Here is a 27,839-nt window from a genome sequence, read left to right on the forward strand (position 1 = left end):
TTTGAATCATCAAGCAGTCAGAAACACAGAGCGGGTTGCAGGAGTGTTGGCAGAGCTAGTCCAGATGAAGCATGGGAGGCTTTTTGATCACCTGTGTTAATATTTCAATGAAACACCCTCTCTGATCTTTGTCGTTTAATTTGGCCGAAGAGGGCGGAAATGATGAACACCTTTTTTGTGACTTCCCACACTCTTGTCAGTGTTTTTACAAGCTGTGTAATGAACCTGATTAGGACACAGACAGCCAGTCCGTTTTAGTTAGCTCATTATTGGCATTATATTAGCATTGATTGTAATGTAAATAAAAAAGAAAAAAAGAAAAAAGGAAGAAAAGAAAAGAAAATAGAAAAAAAATGATCTTTTTAAGACTTAAAAAGAAAATATTGATACCTCCTTTACCTAGATACCATATATGGTATATACAACCTAGTTTAGTTCAAAGACAGTAAAAGTGAACAGTCTGTAATTTTCAAGAAGGAAAAGAGACGATGCAAAAAAATCTCCAGTGAGCTCCAGCAATCATCTCCTCTTTTAATAGAGTCCTTGTTCCAATTATGACTCCCACCCTGGGGCCCCCCTTGTCCAGTCCTGGAAGTGTGTTTGAGGACTTCATGCTTAGAGAGTGTGACAGTAACTTCACACTCTTTTAGCTTTTTAAACACCCCTAGAGATATGCTGTCCCCATAGTCTCCCATTAAACTTTATCATCAATTAAAGAGAAAGAAAAAAATGCCAAGAGATAGAAACCAGTCACATCTTTTGCCAAATCCCCAGCTTACACCCCCCAACTTAACTTCCCTTTGTAAAAACCACAAGCTTTCCTTACTCATTTAAACCATGCTGCCATGTTTGTTAACTTCCTGCAACTTTAACTGGCTTTCCCTCCCACAGTCCCCCAAAGCCACTTCTTTGATTAGTTTACATGCAAGCTTAATAACATGGCTGGATCATCTAGGGGTCAAAACAAGAAAAAAAGATGAGCTAGACAGGCACAGAAAGTTGTGACATTTTCTGTTAGTTCTATTATCTATTTGGCTCAGTAGGTTCAAAATTAGGTTCATTATTTTCTCCATTAGTCCAAAAGTAGTGTAAATATGCTAGTATAGTATGAATAATATTGTCTGTTAAATGATAAAGTGACCTGAGCGTAACAATTTCTTGCGTACAGCCTTGAGTTAATCTAAATGATGAATCAGTTAACTTTGGTGGTGCAGGTTACATTTTTATTCCTTTTTGTCTCAAGCAAATCTTCTTGGTATTAAATGTAACTTCTAGTATTTAATAATGGGGCTCTCAACAATAACGTTTAACAATAACAATAACTTTGTTCCAGCAATAAGGTTGCTGGTTTGAGCTTGGCTGGGGGGAGGTTCGTACAGTGGCCTTTCTGTGTGGAGTTTGCGTGTTTTGTATGTGTGGGTTCTCTCCAGGTACTCCAGCTTCCTCCCACCATCCAAAGCCATACATGTTAGATTAACTGGTCACTCTAAATTCTCCATAGGAGTGAGTGGTTGTTTGTCTCTAGGTTGGCCCTACGATGGACTGGTGACCTGTCCAGGGTGGACCTTGCCTCTGGCCTGCTAATTGCTGGGATAGGTTCCAGCTTTCCCGCTCTTTATGTATGCATGTTTAATATGCATTTGTTTTAATTAACGCGCTCAAGTTTCTGTTGATTTGCTGTCATCTTACACATTGTCAGCAAAGCTGCTGATAATTTTCTAGGGTCAAAATGCGTTCATTCAGTAAATGTGTTAAAATGTAAATTCAAAACAACTAAGATGTACACCTGAGCACAGGTATTTTGATAGCTGCAAATTTTTTTTATGGGTTTGCCAAAAATTCATATGCACAGGGGTGAAATTATATATATATATATCACAAACACATTTACATGTATTATTGGCAGGGTTACTGCCAAAAGCATTCAACTACTTCTGTATGCAGATGATACAAACATCTCATATATGGACAGAAAGTTCTTCTATCAACCACAAAAAGCAGCACATGAAGTGAGCTGGTTGGGCTGCTCATGGCACACAAGAAACAAAAAGGCAGCTTTCTACGCTGATGAAAGAAATTAAACGGGTCCCCTGTCTTCAGAAAATTTAATGTATGGAATAAACACAACACAATTTTCTGGTGTGTTCATGTACAGGTGTAACAGTTTGTTGTCTGGTGATGGTGTGGATTGAAGGGTTGTTCCCTTCTGTCTGTGATCTTTTTGTCTCCTTTCTTCTTTCACTTTTGCTCTTTTTGCTATTTTCCATCTTTTTCTGTCCCCTCCGGTCAGGTCCAGTTAGATTACATAGATTCTGTGATTCAAAGTAAACAAATAAATAAATGAATCAGATTATCAAGAGGAGCCTTACCCATAGGCATCCCCTTGGCAGAGCAAATTTGTTTAGCACGATACAGCAGCCAGATTATTATTTTGCTTGCTATGAACAAACAAAAAGGAATAAATACAACGCTGACAAATTAACACGATTTTTTTTATTAAAGACGCATCAGGATCCTCATGTAAAAATTGGATATAAATTAGATATAACCTATAAGTGGACTATTTTTAGAGCTCCCCTAAGTGTGTCAGGTGTTTTTTTTTTTTTTTTTTAACATTTTAAAACTCAAAAGAACACAACGCAAGTGTCACTGGTTTTAAACCACACCTTTCTTGATGGTGGCACAGCTTTGAGAACATTTTGATTTGTGGCTGTAAAATGGCAGATCACTTATTACTATTAGTCCACTTATCACTTATTTTTGAACTCCACATTTGTGTAGGCAACTGGTTCCGTCGTAAGTAAAATGTTCCCACGCCTGCGTTGTGTACTACAATGATCCCTGTAGGATTCCACCAGTGGGAACATTAGAAAGCTAAGACTGGACAGATTTGCCAAATTTATAGGGTGTAAACTCAATGATAAACATGGCAACAATAGAGGAAGTTAGCATTTGGTTTATTTTGAAGTCACATCAGAAGAAAAAAAAACAAAAAACAAAACAAAACAAAAAAAAAAACAGCAATATGGTAGCTAGTATGTAAGGCCCCTAAATCAAGCATGCAGTGTCTTGTCTTTGAAAAGTTCCATAATTTTTTCCACTGCCGATCATATGATCTAATACCCAGTCAAAATTGTGACTACATTGCTCCTACTGGTTACTCACTTAACTTGAAAAATGACAAACAATTGCAAAATACATGTGGAAGTCATAATAAACACGCATGAACATAATTAAATGAAAGTGTATACTCAACCTATGTTGGGGCAGTTTGTTTATCGGTAAGCAGTTGCACATACACTTGGCTCACTGTGTATTTTCATGTGGACAAAAGTTTTTGAGGGCAGTGGTAAATGAAAAGACCTTTTGTTTGTGTGTTCTTTACCTTAGAGCACATAGATTTTTGTACACTGTCATTTAATGCAAATTATATGTACTATATGTACTTTATAATCCTAGAAGTGGGATAACAAGTGTAATTTTGCATCGCCTGCAATGGATCGGGTGTTAAACAGTTACATTTTAAGACTTAAAAGAGTCAAAATAAAATAACCTAAAATAAATATGATCTGCAAAAGAGGAGCCCTTCTGCCAAAACAAATACATCAAACAAAACAGAAGGCTAAAGAAGGAGAAAGCAAAAAAAATGGTGAAAAAGTGAACAAGCAGAACCGTCAGAAAGGCTCAGTTTTTCTTCCTTTGGTGAAATTTCCTGTAATTAAATTCATACAATCATTCTATATACTGAAGAGCTCTCTAAAAGTCAGCGTGCCTTCTGAGGTCAACAACAAAGCTCAGGCTTCATGTGAATGTCAGATGTGGCAGCAGATTGCTTTGTGGTATCTTGGAAGCAAATGTTTGGGCTCTTAGCTCAGTGCCAGAGCAGAGACAAAATAACGTGTCTCTTTTGTCTGAATGTCGTAACATGCAATCAATGTCTTGCTGTTTTACAATGTGAAAGTTTGATGTTGTTAATTACAACATGATAAAAATACATATTGAGAATTTAAGAAATTTCTAGTTAACTCTACAGTCAAGATAAATGTGTAAATTCTAATTTCAGAGACCACAAGCAAGTACTATAGGAAAACAAGCTAATGCTAGTAGCTCTTTGAGGCTGTAGCATACTAAAGTGTGAACAGGCTGAAATTTCTGCATAGACATTTTTCTCACTCAATTATTGGAAGCCATATTGTTCGAACTAAGAAGCTGAGAAACTATATAATATTCTAAATAAGAAGACTTTATAACAGTAACACTATTAGCATGCTACATCACAGAGCATTCCTAGATGTAGGCTGTAGCTTCAGTCACACTACAACGTTGTCAACCAACACTACTTTTTTTTGTTGTTGTCATTTTTCATCTGAGAGTCAAAAACTGTAGAATAAATAGACAAATCTAGCAAACGCTTTTATGTGTTCTCACTTGCTAACAGTGACAGCAACAGAGGTAGCTGGTTTGACCGCTTTGGCCCCAGTTACTGTTGAGGGTATTTCAATCAGAATCTTAACATTACCAGTTTTTATAACAAAACCCAAACACACACACACACACAAAAAAAAAAAAAAAAAAAACTTGGACTTTTACAAGGTCAATGTTCAGATTTGGTGTAAAAATTCAACATTATCAAAAGTTAAACATCAGTCCTGGTCAATGTTAGGCTGCCAAACATTACTGTATGTCATGGCCCATGCTCATTCCCACTCCCTGCTTCCTGCTGACCATATTTGGATCACCAATCATCACCGCTATTAGGACGGCGCAGCTGGAGGATATCAAGTCATCATTCTCATCCCCATATAAACCTCACCCGGACCTCCAGTCATCGCTGGATTATACTACTCATCGTGGTAAGCAGTCGTGCACATGATCTTAATCGTATTGTATCTGAACCAACCTAACTTGTACCCTCTCTCTTCCAAGAACCGTACCTGAACCTCGTCCACACCACGGAGAATCCTGTCTGCCCGCTCCAGCCCGTCCTTCCAGCGAACCCTGCATACTGCACTGTACAATTCTAATAAAGTGTCTTTGATCATTCTCCGAGCGCTCCTCTCCTTGGATCCATACACCCAATCCGTGACACTGTATGCATTCAGTTTACCAACATGAGGATATTGTGGTCATTAGATTGACCACTGTGCCACTAGGATGAGTAAGATTTTTGTAGGATGAGTGGAAATTAACTACTGTTAAACAAAACTTGCTGGTCTATTGCTATTGGTCAGAGATTCCTTTCTGTTACATCTTGACTAACATATGTCGAACCTCTTGTTCCTCTGTGTGCCGAGGGAACCTAAGTAAACTGTAAGGTCTCAGACAGTGGCATGCTTTGTGAAGAAAAGGGATGTGTTTTATGCATTCAAGTATTTTCCACACATAAAATTTGTCACAACTGGTTGAGCAGCAAGAAGGTGCTCTTTGGACCAAAATAAATACATAAATAAAATAATGTTAATAATAAAATAAAATTGGCCAAATTAAAATATCTGTGACAGTGATAGAAAAAAGCTTAAAGATATTATCACAACTGATCTTTAATCAGGGTTTAATGTGTGCAAAAAATGGATGGCATTCTCTCAAATATTGTAAAATCAAAAGATTTAAATAAAATTCACAATGATGGTGGATACAGGTATTAGGGGAAATGTGAGATGTCATTAATGATCCTTTCTTTGTCATGTACATCAAGGTGAACTGACTAACTGCTAGACCATTAATGACATCTATAAAAAAATAAATGGTTTATCCTGTATCTGTATCCTCTGAGCTGAGTTAAACTGTGTTGCACTGAATTGAAATGTGTTGACCTGTGCTGTGTGGGTGTGCTGTGAACTGAGAACAGCAATCTTAGAGCCAGGCACCCAAGAAGGATGTTCTCAAGTGGAGGAACCTAATCTTTCCCAGCAGGGATCGAAGCAGCTCTGTAAGTGTATGAATAGAGATAATATCTCTATAATGAGGCCTGTTTTGTACCATCAAAGTCTTCAAAAGGGTCGGAAACCTGACCTCCTTCCTAGCACTGACAATCCCACGATAATAGCTCCCTATTATTAATTGTTTTGCCTTCCTGTTAAATCCTTGTCTCGCTTTTTCTCTTGTATTTGTGTTTTAGCTGCTCATCCTTGGTCTATTGCTTTATTATGTCCTCTGATTATGACTTTACACTGCCTTCCCTTTTTCTTAGATAACTCTTTACGATATTTTTTTCAGTTTTATTTATGAAGTCAAGTTAAAAAATATTCTCATGATTATATAAGGAAATTATGTTATTTATACCACTCACAAGCACTGGATTCCCATAATTTCTAATATAATGTGGCTTATGGAGTCAATACTCTCAACAGATTTTAAGCAGTCATTTAGTCAGTTCAGACTCAACGCAGGTGTAGCTGGTATCTTTGCGCTATGGTTGGCAGATAAAAGTCCGGATGTGGCTAAAGGAACAAACCAAACCACCAATCATACATGGGCATATTTGCATGTCATGATTCATGATCATTGTCCATTGTCAGAAGCGTTTTGATAAATGGTGTGCCTATCTGATGCCGTGGAGAGTTCTGAGGGATGCAGTTCAACCTATGACAGCAAGCCGAGATCCAACCATATGATAGAAAGTGATAAAAAAAAAATTGGGTTGCCAGGAATGATTACACATCTGTGCACAGCTAATCTGATCTATCAGAAGCACATTGAAGTGGACACAAATAGAACAGGATGCAAGTGCAGTGTTTAAATATGCTGACATGGCAGTTCTTCTCCCTCCTACTAAAACAATAGCTGATTGCTGCCAACATTTACAGTAGGTTTTCCTGGGTTTTAAAGGTCGGCCTTTCATTTAGGCATGCAGGAGGCATGATTAAGATATTTCTACTGACTCACTGATCATAGATGCATGTGTGTAGAAAATGTCAGTCACTGTAGTTCAGTTAAGGCCTTTATGAAAAGATCATTGAAATGACTAACATACTGTAAACAGTAATGGTCAGCAAGATTTGCTTTGAATGTTTGTAGCTGAATAAATAAAAATATAAATATCCCAAAGGTCTCAGCTTGAGCCCCAAAGTTTGATTTAACAAAATTCTGTTTAATTTTTGTAAATGTGATGCCGAATATCGTTCTCTTTTTTTTTCTTTTTCTTTTTCTTTTTTTTTTTTTTTTTTTTTTGGAATCTCATTGGGAAATTCCATTAGAGGCCATCTTGCCCCTAAGTGATTCAGGATACATATGCACAAACAACAGCCTCACACGCACTGACAAACACATGCCAAAGGCATTTAGCTGCACACACATCTCACAGAGAAGTATCTCCATCAAGTTTCCTTGGCCAGGTGAAGCAGTTTCAAAAAACAGCCCTCTCTCCATCTGTTAAACAAATAAGAAGCCCCTACAAAGGTGTGCAAAAGAATCCACATGATCAAAGTGTATGAGAATGGCAGCCTTGTCCTGGCCTGGCCATTATCTGGCCCCATGAATGGCTGTCTTCTCCTCTTTTGTCGGCTAGGGCATTGACAGTCAGTCACCCGGCAATGACTGTCACACCAGCGCAAAGAGCCAGCCGCCGACAGGGGCCGACCACATCAAACAAGGCTGTCAAGGGGCCCCGCTCGTGAACCGTGGCAACAAACACCTCCTGATCCTCACCTACAGCTCAGCGGCAGACACCCACCGCTGTGCTCTCAGCCACTGCCTCCACTGAGAAAAGATGTACTGCCCGGACCTCATTTCCTTCCCTGTCTTCCCCCTCCTCCTCCCTTGTCTCTCCATCTCTCTGTCAAGTAGTGCTTGTGTTAACCTCCAGCCGGCCAAGACACAAAGGGCCGCTAAAGTGTTTAAGAATGCTTTATGGACGCATGACGAGGGAAGGCTGGCACTGCTGGGGGAACAGAAAGTGTACAGGATGTGAACGAGATAAATTCAGTTTTAGTTTTAATTTGGGACACAGTCACACTTGATTTGAAGTGTATGAGGTTTGGCCTTCAAAAGTCAGCTAGAAAAGAAAAGAAGCTATATCTCAACAGGCCATAACAAGTAATTTGGCCTGTGTAAAAGCCAACTTCGGTTTATATTACTGGTCATAAATAAAACCTTACATATAATCACTTTACCTCACTTAACAAGAAGTTAAGATTAAATGATAATTCCCATGATAACAATGTTGAGGTAAATATGGTACAAACCCTGTGAAAACACACATTTGTTTTATAATTTTATTAGCCCACTTTAAGTTTGAAACTGTTCAATTGACTTTACATCTTTCATAAACATAGCATTTGCAAAACCTGATATAAAATTATTACAGTTACTTTCTACATCTTTAAAGTATTATTTGCACCGGGAATAAGAAAATGATCAAGATTACGACCACTACCAAAAAAAAGCCATCGTTTTGACATCTGAATTCTAAATTAAACATGTTGTACATGCTGGAATGCTATACCAGATTACTTTAAATATAAACAAGAACAATATTTCACATCTAAAATGCCTTTTAAATTAAATTTATGTGGGCTTTATAGTAATATGTAAGTGAAAACAAATATGACAAGAATAACTATGACATTACCCATATCATTGTTTTAAACCCATTTATCTTATTCCACCTTGACTTCTAGTTTAATATTTGTGGTGAGACTGCCACCTGTAGGCCAACATGATTCACGTTTATTTAACATCACTGCATAAGCATGAGTTCTTGCAGTAATGTTAAAGATGGGAACATTTGGAAAAGCAGCTGACATCAATTCTGTGCTGTTTTGCATATGATATAGAGAAATACTGAAAATAGATCCATTGTGACTACAATTTGATTTATGCATTTTTTTATGTTTTAATATAATTGTAATATATTTTTTAATCCACCCATTCATAGGTTTAATAAGGAAACGATAAAACAGCCCCTTATTAAACGTCCATCGATTTATCTGAATTCCTCTCATCAGGTCTGACAGAGCGATTATCGCTCCGCTCAATTAGCTTAGTCTAATCTAAGATGGCCGCCTAGTGCTCTGAAGTAACGCGGTTACTACATGTGAACATGTCACTTCTTAGAGTATGTTCTTTTGCCAAATGTTTGAGTCGTCATAGTGTGTTTCAAAAATGTGCTGTCCGCGTGAGTTTCGCGGACCGTTGCCCGGTGCGTGTGTCGGTGAGAAATGGCGCAGTCAGACGAATATCAGGTGAGCAGAAGAAGGACACAGTCTGATTCCTATCAGTTTAGCTGAACCGTGATGGACTTATTTACCAAGTTTTGTCGATGATTCTTGTGTTAAAAAGTTAATGTAATCACATATTAGTTTAACCTAGTGTTTGACTAACACTTATGTGATGGTCATTAAGCACCTAGCTTAGTTAGCTATCGTTAGAGGTTGTAAAGGTGATTTGTTTTGAGTCTACCTTGGGGTGTTTAATAAGACAACAAAGACAACCAGCCATTTATTATGTGAAGAAAAAGCACCTTTCCTCGCTATCATGACAATGAAAATGGTGGTTATTGATGCTTTAACACTATTGGATTCCGTGGAACAAGTTGACAGATTGAAGTCGAATACCTCTCTGTCACTGAGCAAAATTCTGCATCTCAAAGTTAAATTTATATATATATATATATATATATATATATATATATATATATATATATATATATATATAGAATGAAAGTCAGAGAATAAAATATGGTTAAATATTTTTTTTTTACTTACCATTACTGGTAATTTTTTTTATTTTGCAAGCAAAGTAAAAGGCCCACTGTATATATTGGTACAACTTAATAAAAAAAGTAAAGATAATTCATGAATTCAACTTAAAAGGGTAAACTAATATTTCAACCCATTACATGCAAAGTGAGATATTTCAAGCATTTATTTGTAATAATTTTGATGATTATGGTTTACAGCTAATGAAAACCAAATAAATCTAAATTCCTTCTGTGACAGTGATAGACGTTTGAGTCAGTGATGCTTTTCTGCAGGTCAGCAACCCTCCCCATGATTGTGAATTCTACTGAAATAGACTGATAGACCATTTAAATGCTCAGGAGTCCTTTGCAGGTGTTTTGGATTAATTAACTGATTAGAGTGTGGCACTTAGAGGCTACAACATTGAACCTTTTCACACTTTTCTAATTTTCTGAGTTTTTGATTTTTGGGTTTTTATAAGCTGTAAACCATAATCATCACAATTATAACAAATAAATGCGTGAAATGTCTCACTTTGCATATAATGACGCTATATAATATGTTTACCTTTTAAAGTTGAATTACTGAAATAAATTAAGTTTTGCATGATATTCTAATATTTGAGTTTCAACTGTATATTTCATATACAAATTAATCCGGTTGTTTTTTTTTTTTTACAGAGTCGTGTTTGCACATTCCAAGAAGACAAATTTCATCAGTAATCCCAAAGTCGGAAGATGCCAAGAAACGTATACTTAAACAATCTCAGTTGTTAGACGGTATGTTGATTTATGGATGCTGCAAGGCTAATGTATTTCCTACTTTTATTATTTTTAATTCTTCTAACATTTGCTAGATTTCTGTTTTTTTTTATATGACATTTACCTGGTCAAATCATCTCATACAGTATTATTATTTAAAATTTCCTTATACAGGTATTTCAGTGTGTTACTTATAAAGTGTTCTCATCAAAGATTCCTTTTCTTTTCTTTCTCTTGTCAGTGCTTGAGGCCAGAATCCAACAACTCCAATCTGACATCATTGTAGATGTCCAGCATGCAAATGTACAGTTTGTTAAAGTTCCTTCTTATGGGAGAGGAGCTTCATCTGGTAGAGTTCCCAAAGGCTCATCCAAAGAGAAAATAGACATTTCTCAATCTGGACAGACTGTTGGGAAAGGAGTCTCTAAATCCAAGCCTAGCCGTTGGATGGAAAAATTGACTCAGGAGAAGAAAAATAAACAAAAGAAACAGCAGCCCCTCAAGCAGAATATTCATACAGATGTCAAAGAGAAACCATCATCGAAATCTAAAGGCTCCAAAAGCAACTTAATGGCCATTGGAACAACACATAAAACTATATCCACTGCTGCTAAAAAGAGCAAAGGTGGCACGAAACTGTCAGATGAAATTCGTACGGCAGCTTCTTCAACTGCCACATCAACTGCAGTTACTTTAGGGAAAACAGCTGCACCACAGAAATTTTCTAAGCAGAAAAGGAAAGACTCAAAAAAGAAGGATGTTGGTGAAGAGGTAAACAAACAGGTCAGTATTGATTCTCAGGCCAGGAGTGAGCTGTCTGAGGTGGAGGAGCTTGAGAAGAGACTAAATCAACAAGTAAGCCAATGGACCTCCTCAAGTTCCCCAGAGAGCTTGCAGGACAGCAGCGAAGAGAGTGCATGTGGCAACATCCAGCTTAGCATCCACTCCTACTTGGAGGCATGCGTATTTATTGGGGACATTGAGCGGGCGCAGTGTTTTCTGCTCAGTCAGCACAGAGTTATGAGACGACGGAAACTCCTCTACACAGAAGTTTACAACATCATGATGAGGGCGTGGGCCAAGAAGGTGACTATTAAAAGACATCTTAGTTGTATTAAAAATTAATATATAAGTAAAATATTAACTGCAGCTACTTTCAGGGCTGTGTCTTGCAGTTTCATAAAAACACGGAAGGCTTGATAAACATTTGACTCCTTGGTGTCCTCAAATGTTGCATTTTAATCATGACTCTTATGTTTCCTTCTACAGGGCTCATTAAAACAGATTGGCAGCATCTTTATTCTGTTAGAAGAAGCTGGTCTTAAGCCAAATCTGGGATCCTACTGTGCTGCTCTGGAGTGTATGGGCCGCAATCCAAACTGTTTCTCAAAAGTCATATCCAGGTTTGTTTGCATACACAGACACACACAAATACACAAACAAGGTTCATCGACAGATATGTTGTTTTCTAAAATGCATTTGAAATTTTTACACATTTGCAAGCTATTATTGATTTGAATGAAAAAGATGTCAGTAGGTAGGGATGGGAGTTGATAAGATTTTATTGATATCAGTGCCGTTATCAATCCTGCCTATGGATCCAGTTCTTTATTGATTCCTTTATCCTTTACCCTTGGTGATATATTGAGTATACTCGATGTATCTCGAGACGTTTTACATAAGATATATAAAATGGTTATATTGCGAACATTGAGTATAAACTATCACAGTAGCGTTTTAAGCGTCTACGTGGGTTTTTCTTCGTAGCGCTCTCTCTCCGCTGGTCGGAGTGAAGCTCACCACACGTGGCACGCCTTCTCTCACTCACAGCAAACAGACAGCTCACTCCCCCGTCCCCATCCAGAAAACTCCTGCGAACATGTGTGTTGTTGTTTCCGGGGTGACAGGAAGAAGAACGGAGAGTATGCAGGTAGCTATCTAGCTAGTTTACAAGGGTTAAAAGATGGAAGCTAAATGTGAGACGTCCATTTTAAGCAGTAATACGCCTCAGAAATGACGACAATGACGAGGAGACTGATTGTTCAGCTGTGCATGTTTTCTGATGGACATGGAGTTCTTAGTACACCGGAGCACGAAATTCCTCCAGCTGCTCTTTTGAGCAGACGTTAGTATTAAAGCAGATATTTCTGTCTGATTTTCTGGTGGTGATGCAAAAATTTCTAATGTGCAAGTGTGATTAATTTGTGTGTGCATGCAGCATGTTGAGACATGATGTGACATAGTTACATGTCAACATGAGAATAAGATTAAAAAAAAAGGTCAGGCTGTTTACATTTTATAATAAAAGGACAAAATATAAACATGTTCTAGGAAAAAGGGGACCTTAGATTACTCTTTACCTACCTTAGATTGTGATCTGGTGCCAATGAAACAAACCTAAATAATAAGATAATATTTGAATATAAAATAATAAGAATGGAAAAATATATAAGATAATAATTGAGTAATGATAGAACATAAAATAAAAATGATCTTCTAGTGGTGGTGAAGGTTGAGGTTTGGAGGCTGGGGCACCCCTCTAATATAATGGTCGGGGAAACGCAGTTTTTTATTAGGTTTATGAGTGCAGGGATATCAGTTATAGACCAAAAGTTACAGTGTCAAAAAAAATGGCTATTTAATATTCCAAAAATGAGTAAACTTTGAGTTTAGAGTAACTCCACACAAGCAAAATTTTCAAACTGTTATGGGTAACAAAACTACAGATCTGGTTTGAAAAAGGGAAACTTAATATCAAAACTATGTGGATGTTTACATTAATTTAACCAAGAATTCAATAAAAATCAACACTGACCCTTGTATTGTGATGCTTTTGGTGCTATACTGCCACTTTAAATGGAAACAAATTTACTGTGTGAAAAATAAGCAATGCATAATTCTAATATCTGGCTTCTGAATGCATTTCCAGGACAGTGTTTCCCTACAGTTAAATTATGGCGGCGCCTGCTTTTAGACCGAGGATCACCAACTCCGGTCCATGAGGGCTGGTGTCCTGCAGATATCATATGTTTTCCTGCAGCAACACCTGATTCAAATGAAACATTCAGTACCTGCAGGACACTGCCCCTCGAGGACTGAAGTTGGTGTCCGCTGCTTTAAACCTGTGCTTTCCTTCAGCACAGGTTTATACTTTGTCCTTATTTATTTATTATATAATGTTAGTATGATGTTATTTATCTTGTTTACACGACTGTACGTTATTTCTCCTCTGCTCTCTGTATAGCAAATTGCCAGATGCGCACACAGAACGCGCAATGCAAAATATGCCCCCCGCCCACTATAACTGTTTCAACAGTTCACCCACAGACTGGCTTTCATTAATAATGTGGACAACTACAATGGTGTGAGAAAGTGTTTGCCCCCTTCCTGATTTCTTATTTTTTGCATAAATGTTTCAGATCATCAAACAAATTAAATATTAGTCAAAGACAACACAAGTAAGCACAAAATGCAGTTTTGAAATGAAGGTTTTTATTATAAAAGTAGAATAAATCCAAACCTACTTGGCCCTGTGTGAAAAAGTAATGGACCTCTAAACCTAATGACTAGTTGGGCCACCCTTAGCAAGCAGCAACAACTGCAATCAGGCATTTGCAATAACTTTCAATGAGTCTTTTACAGAGCTGCAGAGGAATTTTGGCCCACTTATCTTTGCAAAATTGTTGTTATTCTGCCACATTGGAGGGTTTTCGAGCATGAACCGCCTTTTTAGGGTCATGCCACTGCATTTCAATAGGATTCATGTCAGGACTTTGACTAGGCCACTCCAAACTCTTCATTTTGTTCAGAGGTGGACCTTCTAGTGTATTTTGGACCATTGTCCTGCTGCAGAACCCAAGTTTGTTTCAGCTTGAGGTCACAAACAGATGGCTGGACATTGTCCTTCAGGATTGTCTGGTAGACAACAGAATTCATGGTTCCATTTATCATAGCAAGTATCAAGTATTCTAGGTCCTGAAGCAGCAAAACAGACCCAGACCATCACACTACCACCACCATATTTGACAGTTGGTATGATGTTCTTTATCTGAAATGTGGTGTTACTTTTATGCCAGATGGAACGGGACACACACCTTCACAAAAAGTTGAACTTTTGTGTCGTCACTCCACAGAATAATTTCCCAAAAGTCTCGGGGATCATCAAGATGTTTCCTGGCAAAACTGAGACAAGTCTTAATGTTCTTTTTGCTCAGCAGTGGTTTTTGTCTTGGAACTCTGCCATGCAGGCCATTTTTGCCCAGTCTCTTGAGGCAAGTGAGGCCTACAGTTCTTTCGATGTTGTTGTGGGGTCTTTTGTGACCTCTTGGATGAATTCTGGTTGGCCAGTCACTCCTGGGATGGTTTAACACTTTTCCATGTTTTCGCCATTTGTGGATTCACTTTTTCACACAGGACCATGTAGGTTTGGATTTTTTTCTCCCTTAATATAAAAAAAAGAACAAAATCCTTCATTTAAAAACTGTATTTTTCGCATACTAGTGATGTCTTTGATTAATATTTAAATTTGTTTGATCTGAAACTTTTAAGTGTAACAAATGCAAGAAAATAAGAAATCAGGAAGGAGGCAAACACTTTTTCACACCACTGTACTAAAGTTTCCATCAAGCACATATACACCCGTGTCTGCAGGTAAGCTAATTGCTAAATTAATGAGATATATATACATATAGCAGGAATATTACCACTAGTAGGAGAAAATCTCACAGTTGGTTAGTGATGAATCTCATCACTGACTGATTGCATCCGCAGAAAGCAGGAAGTTATTCTATTAGTTTGACTTCTGGAATGAATTAAAAGAAAAAAGATATATTGCACCTGCACATCAGGAAGAAACTCCAGCAAGTACTCTTAATTCCCAACTCTGGACCACTATCCTGCTGACTTTCACTGTCTCCCTGCTTTAACACACCTAACTCAAATTAATGGCTTTTTAGCAGACTTGTGCAGAGCTTGTCAGAGATCAGTTTAATTTGAATCAGGTGTGTTGCAGCAGGGAGATATCTAATACCTGGACAGCAGGGACAGGGAGGACAGCGGGGCTTGAGGACCAGAGTTGGGTACCACTGCTCTAATCTAGTCACATAAGGAGCAGAGCAGCGATTAGGCTGTGGACTCTGTGCAAGGCTACAGATCTGTCATATGATCTGTTACTATTATTGGTCTTTCCAATACAGGCATTAGAGCTTTTGCCATTGTCATGTTTCTCAATAAAATGCTGCACTGCTCTGGATCGCCTCTTCCAGCAACAAACAGACACACGTGTCCGACATTGTTTATTTGAGTCAGTAACCTGGCCAGCACCTGTCGGCACTAATACAGGTATTGATAAGCCAAGTGGCACATGATTCCAGTGCTTTGAAAAATTTGGAACTGGCTCTTGTGTTTTTGATTCCCATCACTAGATATCAGGGTTTGGCTCTAGGAAAGAGGTCAGTATGAAAGAACATCAGGAGTAGTTCAGAGACTTGCCACCAGGGGTAATGAAAGATTAATTTTTTACACTTGCACATGTTCGTTCCAGTAGAAGCTATTTATGCTATTTATATATGAGTGTGGTCATGGTTTACTGTTGCAGTTTTTAGCTTAGTAATGGTGTTTATGGAGTGGTGTGTCATTAATGTTGCTGGTTATAAAAAACCCTGACATGAGCAGATAAGGGATCTTATCTGAACATTTTTGATTGTATGTCGTTCATGTAGTATTTCTTCATTTTGCTACTTGCTAAGATTGAAGTACTAGAAGGAAAAATAACTACTGAAACACTGAAGTTGATATTAAAAAAAAGAAAACAAAGAATAGCATTAAACCAGTTCCCAATCTTCAACAGTATGTAAAATGTTTCATGAATCCTATTCTTTGCATGATATTTCTGTGAGTCTTGTCTGTTGAACATGAGGTTTGATGCTACAATGAATTAACAAAGCTTTTGCTCTTTATAGCCAAGAGGTCTCATTTATAGGTTACCTCTTAAAATACCAAGTTTAGAAGATGCACTAGCAGACATTTGCTCATGTTCTTTAATACTGACTGACATTTTAATTTCAAAGCTATTGTGGCGTTACAGTCTCACTAATGAAAGCTGAGAGCTGTAACATTGCCAACGCTGGTTCAGTATCGGATTCACCCCTCGACATAAAAAGGTCCTGGCGAGATGTTTAGATGTGCAATTAAAATCTGTCATGTTGCTGTTTTCTTTCATTGGATTTTGTGCTGCATGAGATTTTTGGGTTTTACCCCTTTTATTTTCTGTGTATGTGTGATGTTTCAGGCGAAGAACATTTTCACTGGGATGATTGAACTTCTACTTCACCGTTACTGAAACATCTTGTCTAGGTTGTTGTGAAATCCAAAGGTGTGTTCTCTGTCACTTGAGAGCAAATCAATGCTTCACATTTCAATATAAACACATTTTAGTGTTCCTCTGTATAAAGCTCAAAGCTTGTATCAGTTTGTATCTAATTTAATCTGGCTTACCCTCAGTGCTGATGAAATTTTCAGCATGAACTGATAATTAGTATACCGGTGAGCATGAGAAGAATTACACCTACAATGGAGCAGGTTAGCCTATGTGTACACTTAGTTGACAGTCAACTATATTACAAGCTTTAGTGAGGTTGGCTCACATTAATTTTTATCATTACAAAGTAGCACTACTAAAAAACTAAAATGGCATCTTTTATAATTTATCTTTTTGTGTAACCTGTCATCAGTGACAGTCTTGACACCCCATTACTGTTACAGCAGTAACTGAAAACATATAGCTAAATATCATCATTAAAAATCTTGATTTATTAAATCACATATGGAACAAATAAACTTACTGGACACAGATCATGGTTTAAGAAGACTACATGTATTATAGCGTGTGCGTCTGTTTAATGGCAAGTGACACAAAATGCAATCAGTTGGTTGGCTGCCCAGGCAGCAGACAGACCTCATATTGGATTTTTTTTCTTTTTCAAATTGGCCTCACATTAGTCTTGAGTTATAACAGAAAAGGCTCTTACGAATAGTGGATTTTCAGTCTGTGGACATCAATGCAAGTTGATGCATAGCTCCAGCTAAATATATATACTCTCACAAGGTCCAGTTCTGAAATATACAGCATAAACTGTCCTAATGCTGTCCTACTACATGGATTATTATTTTGTTGTCTTTTTTTTAAGAACATAAGTAATGCAACTTGGTCAACCATGTCTCAACAATCAGTCCCAGACTCCCAGTGTGTGTTAGTCTGTGCTATGTGCAGACTTTGCCAACTTGCTTCAAATAAAAATCAGTTAAAATCAGGTATATGCACAGCATCTACAGTGGTCATGTAGAAAGCAGTAAACAGGAATTCACTGCTAATACACATGACTGGTTTGTAAACAAGGGAGTTACAAAACTGTAACTTGAATGAATACATAACATGGAGAATAAAAGAAGCCATTTTAAGAGAGATGGACAGTGTACACAACTGAGACAGCCGTAAATGTAACCTTTATTATAAAGTAAAGTTTAAGGCCTCATTTTTCAAATAGAGAAGGTGGAAAGGAGTTGATTCATTAGAGCCTCTTTGCTGAAGGCTCTGCCTCCCATTGAAATAATATTTATCTGGAAGGTATTTGCTGGTTAAAACTTATCAGGATCATGATGCATTCCCAATTTCTTGACTATTAAAGAAAAATAATTTTCATGTTTGAATTTCTGAGAATGGTTGAGCTAAAAAGTTGACTGTAACTAAATGTACAACTTGTTTTATGATGTCAGGTTATATGTTCAGAAATGGTGCTTGAGTTCTCTGAATTGGCAATAAAATTAGATCACCCCCTCATGTCATGTGGCTTGATGAGGTGTTTTCAGACCAGCTCTAGTCAAGTGCTGTTGCAGTAACCACACATGAAGATTCTCCTTTTGCACCCTGGGGACATCACCCTATGTGGTGAGGTCCAATAGCGGGGCAGATGGCAGGGCAGTAGGACTGGCAGTGGATATCTGGTTGGTGCATCGATCACTGTAAACTGATGCGTATATGACATTGTTGTACTGCAGTGGTGCACTCTCGCTCTTTTGTCTCTTTCTTTACCTCCCTCATTGTCATTCTTTTCTGTCACTTCATTTGTTTGCAGTCTGCCAGTTCCTTTTCCACTGAGATCGAGATTAAGTCACCTCTACTTGACCTTAGTGTACCCATTTACTTCCCTCTTCTCATTTTCTCTCACACATGCACTCTTCCACTGAAGTTTTTTCTTTTGTAAGTTCTGTGTCCTCCAGAGCTCTAAGTTCCCTAGAGAGCACCAGAGCAGTCACCAGGCTGATTATGCTCTATCTGTCAACCTTTCTACCCTCTTTGTTCATATGGACCACACTCCCAGCTCTCAGACTAATCCTGTCTTTGTTCGTGGGCTCTCTCATTTGCCCAAATGAAAATTGCACATTTCATCACCAGAGACTCAAAGTATTGGTGGATAAGGAAAAAAAGAAAAAGTGACCTCACTGGCTAACTTTAGAGGTATTTCCAAACAAGCCATTTTTATCAATAGATACAGTTGGTACGGAAACTACTCAGAGCCCCTCATATTTAACGCAGGTGCTGTCCATTTCTTGTGATTATCCTTGAAATGGTTCTACACCTTTTATTGGAGTCCAGCTGTGTTTAATTAAAATGATTGGACTTGATTAGGAAAGCCAAACACTTGTCTACTTAAGAACGTGCAGATCACAGTGCATGTCAGAGCAAATGAGATTCTTGGGGTCAAAGAAACCAGGCGAAGAGCTCAGAGACAGAATTGTGGCAAAGCACAGAGCAGGCCAAGGTTACAAAAACATTTCTGCTGCACTTAAGGTTCCTAAGAGCAGAATGGCCTCTATAATCCTTAAATGGAAGAAGCTTGAGACGGCCAGAATTCTTCCTAGAGCTAGGGCAATCGGGGAAGAAGAGGCTTGATGAGAGAGGTAAAGAAAGGCCCAAAGGTCATTGTGGCTGAGTGCAAAAGATGCAGTGGGGAGATGAGAGAAAGTCACTGCAGCCCTCTATCAATCGGGGCTTTATTGCAGAGTAGACCGACGGAAGCCTCTCCTCAGTGTAAGACACATGAAAGCCTCATAGAATTTGCCTAAAAAACACATGAAGAACTCCCAAACTATGAGAAATAAGATTTTCTGGTGTGATGAGACCAAGATTGAACTTTTTGGCCATAATTCTAAGTGATGTGTGTGGAGAAAACCAGGAGCATCTCATCAACTACCCAATACAATTCCAACACTAAAGCATGGTGGTGGCAGCATTATGCTGTGGGGCTGTTTTTTAGCTGCAGGGACACGGTGACTTGTTGCAATTGAAGGAAAGATGAATGTGGCCAAGTACAGATATATCCTGGAATAAAACCTTTTCCAGAGTAATCAGGACCTCAGACTGGGCCAAAGTTTCACCTTCCAACAAAACAATGACCGAAAGCACACAGCTAAAATTACAATGGAGTGGCTGTAAAAGTTCAAAAGGGTGCTTCTATTCAATACTGCACAAAGCGTCTGAATATAGTTTTTATTTTTGGATATATTTGCAAAAATGTCTACAATTCTGTCTGTCAAAATGTGGTGCTATGTGTACGTTAATGAGGAAAAATCTACTTAAAAGATTTTAGCAAATGTTTGCAAATTAATAGAGACTGAAAAAAAATGAAGGGGGTCTGAATACCTTCTGTATCCATGGAATATGACTCAGTCTTTTCTCTTGGTTTCCTCAGTGATGTGCAGATCTCTGCTTGTTTCTGATTAGACTTAATAGGTGAAAGCTGCTGAGCTCGGCTTTCCTCTAGATGCTAAATAGCAAGCTGTTATTTATAATTGGCTTGAGTAAAAGGTCTACAGGGTGAAGCAGAGCTCTGTTCTCTGTGGTCGATGACAAATGAGTTTACTTACTTTTGAATCTTGGCTTTGTCATGTTGGCCTGTAGGGGGCAGTGCAACCAAACATGCCCAACCAAACCCACTCAGTTCAATTGTATTTATAATGCACAGTTTAACAGGTTTTATATGTACTGTATATGTATCTGGATTAAATTAAGGCATGTGCAGCTGACTTACAATCAGAAAGTGTCTTTTTCCTTTTAAATTTTTGCATAAAATATAATCCCTGTGTTTTTTCTATTTTCTTTTCCTTTAGACTTTGTAAAGATACAATATAAATGCAGTTTGAACTCTGGAAAACTATCACTGTGCTGTCAAATAACAAAAATCCATATATAATCAACTGACCAATTTTATACCACCTTAACCCTTTAAGCCATCTAACAGAGAAATAGAGAAATAAAGATTTATTAGACTGAAAATATTCATTCACAGGCTATTAACATATATTAATGTTATGGAGTAATTATATCATTACATGTCTGGTTTGTATTCCACAAAGCAATTGCTCATTGGCATTATCGGTATTCAGCAGTCCAGTCATGAAGACTCTGCTCTCTCTGGGAGATCTCTTGGAGGTTCTGTTCATATCAACATTTCACTGATGTCATCCGTGGCCATCTGCCTCTGGATCAAACTGATACTTTGAGTCTGACAGAAGGCCTGTTGATGCTAATACGTTAATTGATATTCTCTGTCGATCAGAGTAGGGGGCAAATGTGCACTGATCCTGAACGCAAAAGATTTTTTTTCTTTAAGCTGCCATAAGAGACTTGATATTTTATGATTAAGTATTATTGTCACATCAATAGGAAGGTCAGATGGTTTTGAACTCCCAACTTGTGATCAGACTTTAAACTCAGATCTAACTTAATAACCATAATTCTCCACATGAATAAAAACCCCATCATGTGCTGCGATAGGTTGGTATTCTGACTAATCTAATGAAAAACGCATGTATAATAACTGCTATCTGGTACAGAATAGGAATTATTAGGTGTTGTTTTCCTAATCTGGAGTGTTAGAGAGATTGCATTGCATTAATTCAATTCAGCTTTATATGTACCAAATGCTCATACAGTACCAATTCAGAGAGTAAATGGTTGCAGTTCCTAATTGTTTTATAATATATTATTTTTTAACCCCTTAAATTAAACCTGAAAATGTGCACTTCAATTACATTTAAGTTTTTTTTGTTTTTTTTTTTCCGAATCCAATGTGGTGGCACACAGAGCCCAAATAATGAAAGTTGTTTTTCTATCCCAAGTATTTTTTTTTTCTAAACTGTAAATTCCAGGATTATATAAACATGTTTTGATTGTTTTAATTATAGGAATCAACCACCAGAGCCAACACAGAATGATAGATCTAACCAGTTATTTACTGATGTCAACATCACAGCAAACTCAGCATCTGTTTTTCCTTCCTGTTTTTTTCCCCTTTTCCTTCTCTGAGCTCTTTCCAGCACTACGAGCAAATCTGATGTTTGTTCTTATTTTGTGTCTTCTTTGAACTTTTTTTCTCACTTTGTCCTCACTTTCTCAATGCCTTGGTTCTCCTTGCTGTATCTGCTACTTTTGTTTTTCCCCTGCAGACAGTTTTTTTTTAAATGGCGACAATAACTCTTTCTGGGGAGTGGGCTAACAAGGTCGGTGTACTTAAAAAGAGCTAAAAGCACATAGTTTGGAGGCTCTTACAATTCTTTAAAAGCCAGAAATCCTTGGATAAAATAAATGAGTATCTGTGTTGGGAGTTCTGTGAGTAGTGCTGTGACCTCACAGATATCACCAACTGGAGGAAGGAAAATAAATTAAATAACATGAGAATAGATGATCATCTGCAATGATAAAACAACTTTTAAAATTTAATAAAATAAAAAAAAATAAAAAAAACTCCTCTCATATTGACTGTATGCGTTTGTATATCCAGGTGCCTGAACCACATGGAGGAGGACGGCCTGTCTGTAGATGATCTGTTTAGCCAGTGTATGTTCCGACAAGATGAGAGGGACATGCTGTTGAAGGCCATACGCACTGTAATGCCCGACTACCAGCCCAGACTAAACCTGCACACCAGCCAGTGCTCTTCAGCACTGGCTCAGGACTACTACACACAGGTATGATAGGCTAATCTCTTTGGGTCTTTGTTAGATCTGTAGAAAATGAATGGCCCCTGTTCTGCTGACTACATTATGGTGAGCATTATGTAAATAATGTGTTGTCAACTGTCCTCGGTTAATTTCCATTCATTTTACTTAACCTGACAGTTACGTGCTAGTGTATGACAAAACAAAATGCCTCACTTTAAACTGGAACACTTTTTTTAAACTGGAACACATTTATGTTTTTTTTAAAGAGCTGATTTACACATAGAGTTAGGCTTTATATTGATGAGAATAATTATTAAAGCTGACTGTGGTGTATGTTTTGCCAGTTGAGGCACTAGAGAGCTTAGAAAGCTATCAGAAGGCTCCAGCGTGGCTACGAAAGATTTGATTGTCACCCCTTCACAGCCAGACAGGCACTGGCCTATTTATAGTCAGTCAACTCTCCTTTCTAATGGGTCCTTTCTGCTTGTGTGGCCTGTCTTCCTCTCACCTCTCCTCCCTTTTCCCACCTCCCTCTTCCTTGTGATTCTCACATGATTCATTAACAGCTTTTTGTACAGTTGTAGTATTTTTAGCTTCAGTCCATGTGCTGTTTTTTTCTTTAGTTTCCATCTGAGTGACATATTTTTGGTCCTCTTTGTCTTATTGTTGGTCTTGCTGCATTCAGTAAACCATATCTCTTTATCATGAGGTTATATGTGAGACTTGCCTTCTTGTGATTGGTGAAACAGGTCAAATGTGACTGTTTCATTACTTCTTGCTCTGTTCGCATTCATAAAGGTGGATGGTTAATTATCTGACCGTAACTTTGAAGTTTTGGCAGTTGACCATGGCTCTCCAAATAACTGCTCCACCAGATAACAGAGTAGCAGACTGGATGGTCTCTGCAGATTTTTTATTCAGTCTGCAGCAATCTAATTAGGACATTGTTTGTTAGTATAAAGTAGAATTTTAATGACGCTGTAGATTGTACAAAATGCAGTTTGATCTAGTTTCATCTTGTCATCAGAGAATGTCTAGTAGTCTCTCCTTTAATTATTTTTTTATCTGGAAACTGGCCACTGTTTCATTTAATAATGCTTAGCTTGCAGTACTGTGTACTAAATACTACTCACTTTCCTGCTCAAACTTTCTTTCTTTTACTTAGTGAAATCGATGTTTGTTGAATTGAACTAAGAAAAAAGATGATGGATGACAACTACTGCATGGCTGTAGAAAATATCTTTGCAATTTGAAAAGTTTTGCTGTATAATAACAAAACTCTACTTAAATGTTGTGGTGCAGAGCACTTTGCTTTCTTCTCTACAACAGGAACTGCTGCTTTTATTCTTTTCAAAACTATGGCAACAGTCCATTGCAGGAATCTCAAACTCCAGTCCTTGAGTGGAGTTTGACTGCTTCTGGGCTCCAATACACCTGATTTAAATGAATTAGATCCAACATATTGTTAAGTTCTACACAATGACCCATTAATTTGGGTCAAGTGTGTTGAAGCAGGAAACATCAAAACCTGCAGGTCAGGGGAGAGCTAAGTAGCACCAGATAAAAATCATAGGAACATGACTATTTTTGTATAGGTTATTAATTATAGCCACAAAAGAAAAAAAAAACAGTTTGCATGTTTGCAAACTTTAGAAACACTAGAAAATAATTAATTATTGTAGACCTAAACTGTACAAAATGTAATCTCTAAAAACAATATTGTAACCCTGATAAGGAGGTTGAATAACTCCAGTATACTCCAGTCAACTCAAATAGGCACATGCTTAATTCCCATGTTTTTTTGTCTTTTTGTATCTTGTAAATCTGTAAAGTGTAATTAGAATAATACGACTGAATTCCCAATGAAGCTTCCTTCATTCATATATTTTTTGTTTTTTTTTGTCAAATACCTAAACACATTCAAAATTGTGACTGAAAAGCAGCACATAAGACAGTGTGTTGGTTCTGTCCAGTGATTTTCAGCCTATGAAGATATAATTAAATACAGAAAATATTAGAATGACTTGTGCAGGTTTTCATCCTGCACATAATTCAGTCATTATCTGAATTCCCCTCTTGCACATGTATACTGGTGCAAAGATATATATGATACATATGTATATGTAGATTGCCAGGGGTACCTTTACTACATGAATAAATGTGCAAATCAGCCAAAATATTAAACAGTGATTAGGTAAAATAAATAAAAGTGCTGATTTTGTTTCAGTACAAAATCCTGCTATAAAAACCTACATGGTGACATAACATGGATGTTCTTTTAACCTTTTAAAGTACTTTGCCGCCCATCTAAACATTTCTTTAGACTGGTTGCAAAACGTTTGACTGATTTACAGATTAAAGATGAACTGTTTGCAGTAGCTCTGTTACCAAAGCTTCTAACACTGAAACTCAGATTATCACTGTCTCACTAGCCTGAGATGGCTAATCCGAGTTCTTATTATGGTATTTGGTCTTTCTTTGTTTTTTTTTTTTTTTTTTTTAGAGGGAACACCACACCTACCCGAAACTTGACTTTACTCAGGAGGAGCTCCAGGAGCGTTTCAAACTTCAGCTCCGTGTGGAGCAGGCCTGCACTGTCACCATCGACTCTGTGGAAGCAGCCAAGCCAGTCACTGAAAACATGGCCAAAATGGTAAATAAACTTACCCTCTGCACCTTTTCATCTTAAATGGTGACTGCTTAAATTCCTAAATCAAACAAATGTTCCACAAAAGCTACAAGAGCTTTCAACTTTGTAATGTAATTTTTCGAATGAAATGCATTTCCCAAAAAACATTAATCTGTGTCACAAAGACTACATTTCTTTATTTGTGATGGATAAACATAGGCTTTTCTTGCTGTTCTGTGCTACAACTTTCTACCTTTTAACACCAGAAGACACAACGTCCTGTTATTTCTTGGGAATAATATGCTATATTTGGGGTATTTTAAGTATTTTATTCTTTTTTCTCTGATGTAGAATTTGAAATAATATGCATTCAAGCTTGATTTGTTAAAGCATGAAATACTCTATTCTTGTGCCGTGCCTCTTTCCAACTCTGGCATTTACATTTCAGCCTGGCTTGTCTGCCTTTGCAGATGGACTATGTGGGAAGTGAGCAGTCTGAGAGTCCCTGGTGGTCAGGCAGCATTTACAGACAGCCAGGGCTGAATAATAATGTATTGTAATGGAGGTCTCTGGGGAGAGTGCAGAGTCACCTCTCCATCCACAATCCAGAGTCTGTGCTTCAAACTATTTTAACTATAGAGGAGAGAATATCAAGCCATATACACAGTTACACTTTTTACTTTATCTAAAATACCTTATTCCAGCAAAGAAAATATTTAAGGTATAGTTTAGATATAGTTTTAAAAATGTGACAGTACATTGGTTCGGATGGCTGTTAAATGACAAATGGGGAAAGATGATATAACTAAATGTGTGTCCCAATTCAGGGTCTGCACACTTCGAAGTGCGCAGACTACGTAGGCTACAGAGTGTTCTCCGTAGTCTACACACTTCCAAGTCTTCTTAACGTTCGTGAAATGGGACAGCCTACCTAGTCTACAAGAATTTCCCATAGCAACAACACAGGACGTTGAATCACTTAAACCTCTGAAATTACTCGTAGGAAACATCAGTAGACGCTGAACACGGAGCGGCAACACCGACAGTAAAAAAAAGAAAAACACGGTTTGAGGCTCTGTTGTTTTCCAGCCGGTACACACTTAATTAACCCCTTAAAAGTCATTGAATATCAAATATTACCTAATTTTAATGTCACCATTTAACAAACATGCTTTAAATGTACTTGCTTTTGTAACGTATATACTAAAGTGTAGTTAAAAAAACGTACTTTTTTTTAAATAAAACTTTATTTAAACTTAATACGACTCTTCTGAGGTTGCTGATTCGCCACCGTCCTGTGCGCAATGAATTGTGGGAGAAAAGAGGCCGCGAAGGATGCATCACCAGCAGCCTTCGTTTGAGGCCAAACGAAGTGCGGATTCGAAGGGTGGATTCGGAGGGTCCTTCAAATTCTGTGAATTGGGACAGTACTTCGCGCACCGCGATGACGTATGTGGCCGACGAATCCGCACTTCGAAGTGTGCAGACCCTGAATTGGGACACAGTCACAGACACCTCCAAAGCTGCTGTGAAACTTGAATAGAAACTTAAATTTAGATATTTATAAACTTAATTGATGGATTTATTTCAAATAGATCAATCAAAAAGACACAGAATGAGTCATTTTAAAGCAATAAGAATAGCTGTTGCCTAAGTTAGCAAGTAAACTAAAGTTAGCTTAGCTTAAAGTGCCACCGAAAAAAAGATTGACTATATAAACTATAACTATATAAACTGAAAGTTTTTATTTTTTGCTGCTGTGAAACTCTTGATTTAGCTATATTTACAAAGCTGATAGATAACTTTATTAAATATAAATTAAGGCAAACAGACCCCAAAATGTATAATTTTATAGTAAAAAATAAAAATCGTTGCTGAAGTTAGCAAGTGATTAGTTAAGCTAACATTAGCTTTGCTTAAACTGCCCATGAAAAAAATATAACTGAGAAACTGAAAGTTGTTACCTTTTTGCTCTTGAGAAGGTATACATTTAGCTATATTTACGAACCTGATAACTTTATTAAATCAATACAAATTGAGGCAACAGACCCAAAAATAGATAATTAACTAAGTTAAACAAAGCTTAGTTTTAAATTATGATTAGCTGCAGGAAATCCAAATTTATTGGTTGATACTTTCTGTATAGCATGGCTTGCTTATACTGTAAAATTAATTGTTTCCTCAAAATAAATTGATTAGATATGACATAAATGAATATTTTAATGCAAACTTAATTTTCTATAGGCTGACTGTTTATCAGCATCGTTAGTCACTTTCAGAAGCAAAGAAAAGCTGCAGTGAAATGAATTGCAGTATACTGTACCTGTACAGCTCTTTACATTTGTTTGCATCTTTCCTTTTTTCATTGCTATGATATATTTAATATTAATGCATCATGATAGCCAGTTAAGCTGGTATCATTTACATATTTTTTCTATTGTCAGATGGGAAAATAAGCTGGAAATGACTACTTGAAATCAGCACTTTTACACCATGTTAATTCAGTCACTATCAAAGCATTTCAAAACCGTTGCTGTGCTATGAAAAAGTCCTTATTTCATAACTGTATCATCTGCAATGATAAAACAACTTATTTTTAAATTACATGTTAACCACATAAGCTGACTACGCCCTAACTGTAATTTCGATCCTTTTTACATGTACAATTATTACGTATGTTTCAAATCCTTGTAATACTCGAGCTTCCTTTGAGTTGGGTATCAGTTTTCTCATCTAGCATTCCACAAGATAGCTCATTTAATTATTGTT

The 27,839-nt window shown here is 37.3% G+C and overlaps 1 protein-coding gene across 2 annotated transcripts in view; it reads left to right on the plus strand.

Moving 5' to 3' along the window:
• Positions 1-8,980: 8,980 nt before the first annotated feature.
• Positions 8,981-27,839, plus strand: part of polrmt (polymerase (RNA) mitochondrial (DNA directed)) — a 51,755-nt gene continuing 32,896 nt past the window's right edge. For both annotated transcript variants that reach the window (XM_042006647.1, XM_042006648.1), the window contains exons 1-6: positions 8,981-9,182; positions 10,361-10,459; positions 10,683-11,527; positions 11,711-11,844; positions 22,282-22,468; positions 24,945-25,094. In XM_042006647.1, the coding sequence (XP_041862581.1) occupies positions 9,041-9,182; positions 10,361-10,459; positions 10,683-11,527; positions 11,711-11,844; positions 22,282-22,468; positions 24,945-25,094 (1,557 nt within the window). In that variant the 5' untranslated portion in view covers positions 8,981-9,040. The remainder of the gene's footprint in view (positions 9,183-10,360; positions 10,460-10,682; positions 11,528-11,710; positions 11,845-22,281; positions 22,469-24,944; positions 25,095-27,839) is intronic.

Source organism: Melanotaenia boesemani, chromosome 14, assembly GCF_017639745.1.
Source record: "Melanotaenia boesemani isolate fMelBoe1 chromosome 14, fMelBoe1.pri, whole genome shotgun sequence".
In the NCBI taxonomy this organism is placed as follows: domain Eukaryota; kingdom Metazoa; phylum Chordata; class Actinopteri; order Atheriniformes; family Melanotaeniidae; genus Melanotaenia; species Melanotaenia boesemani.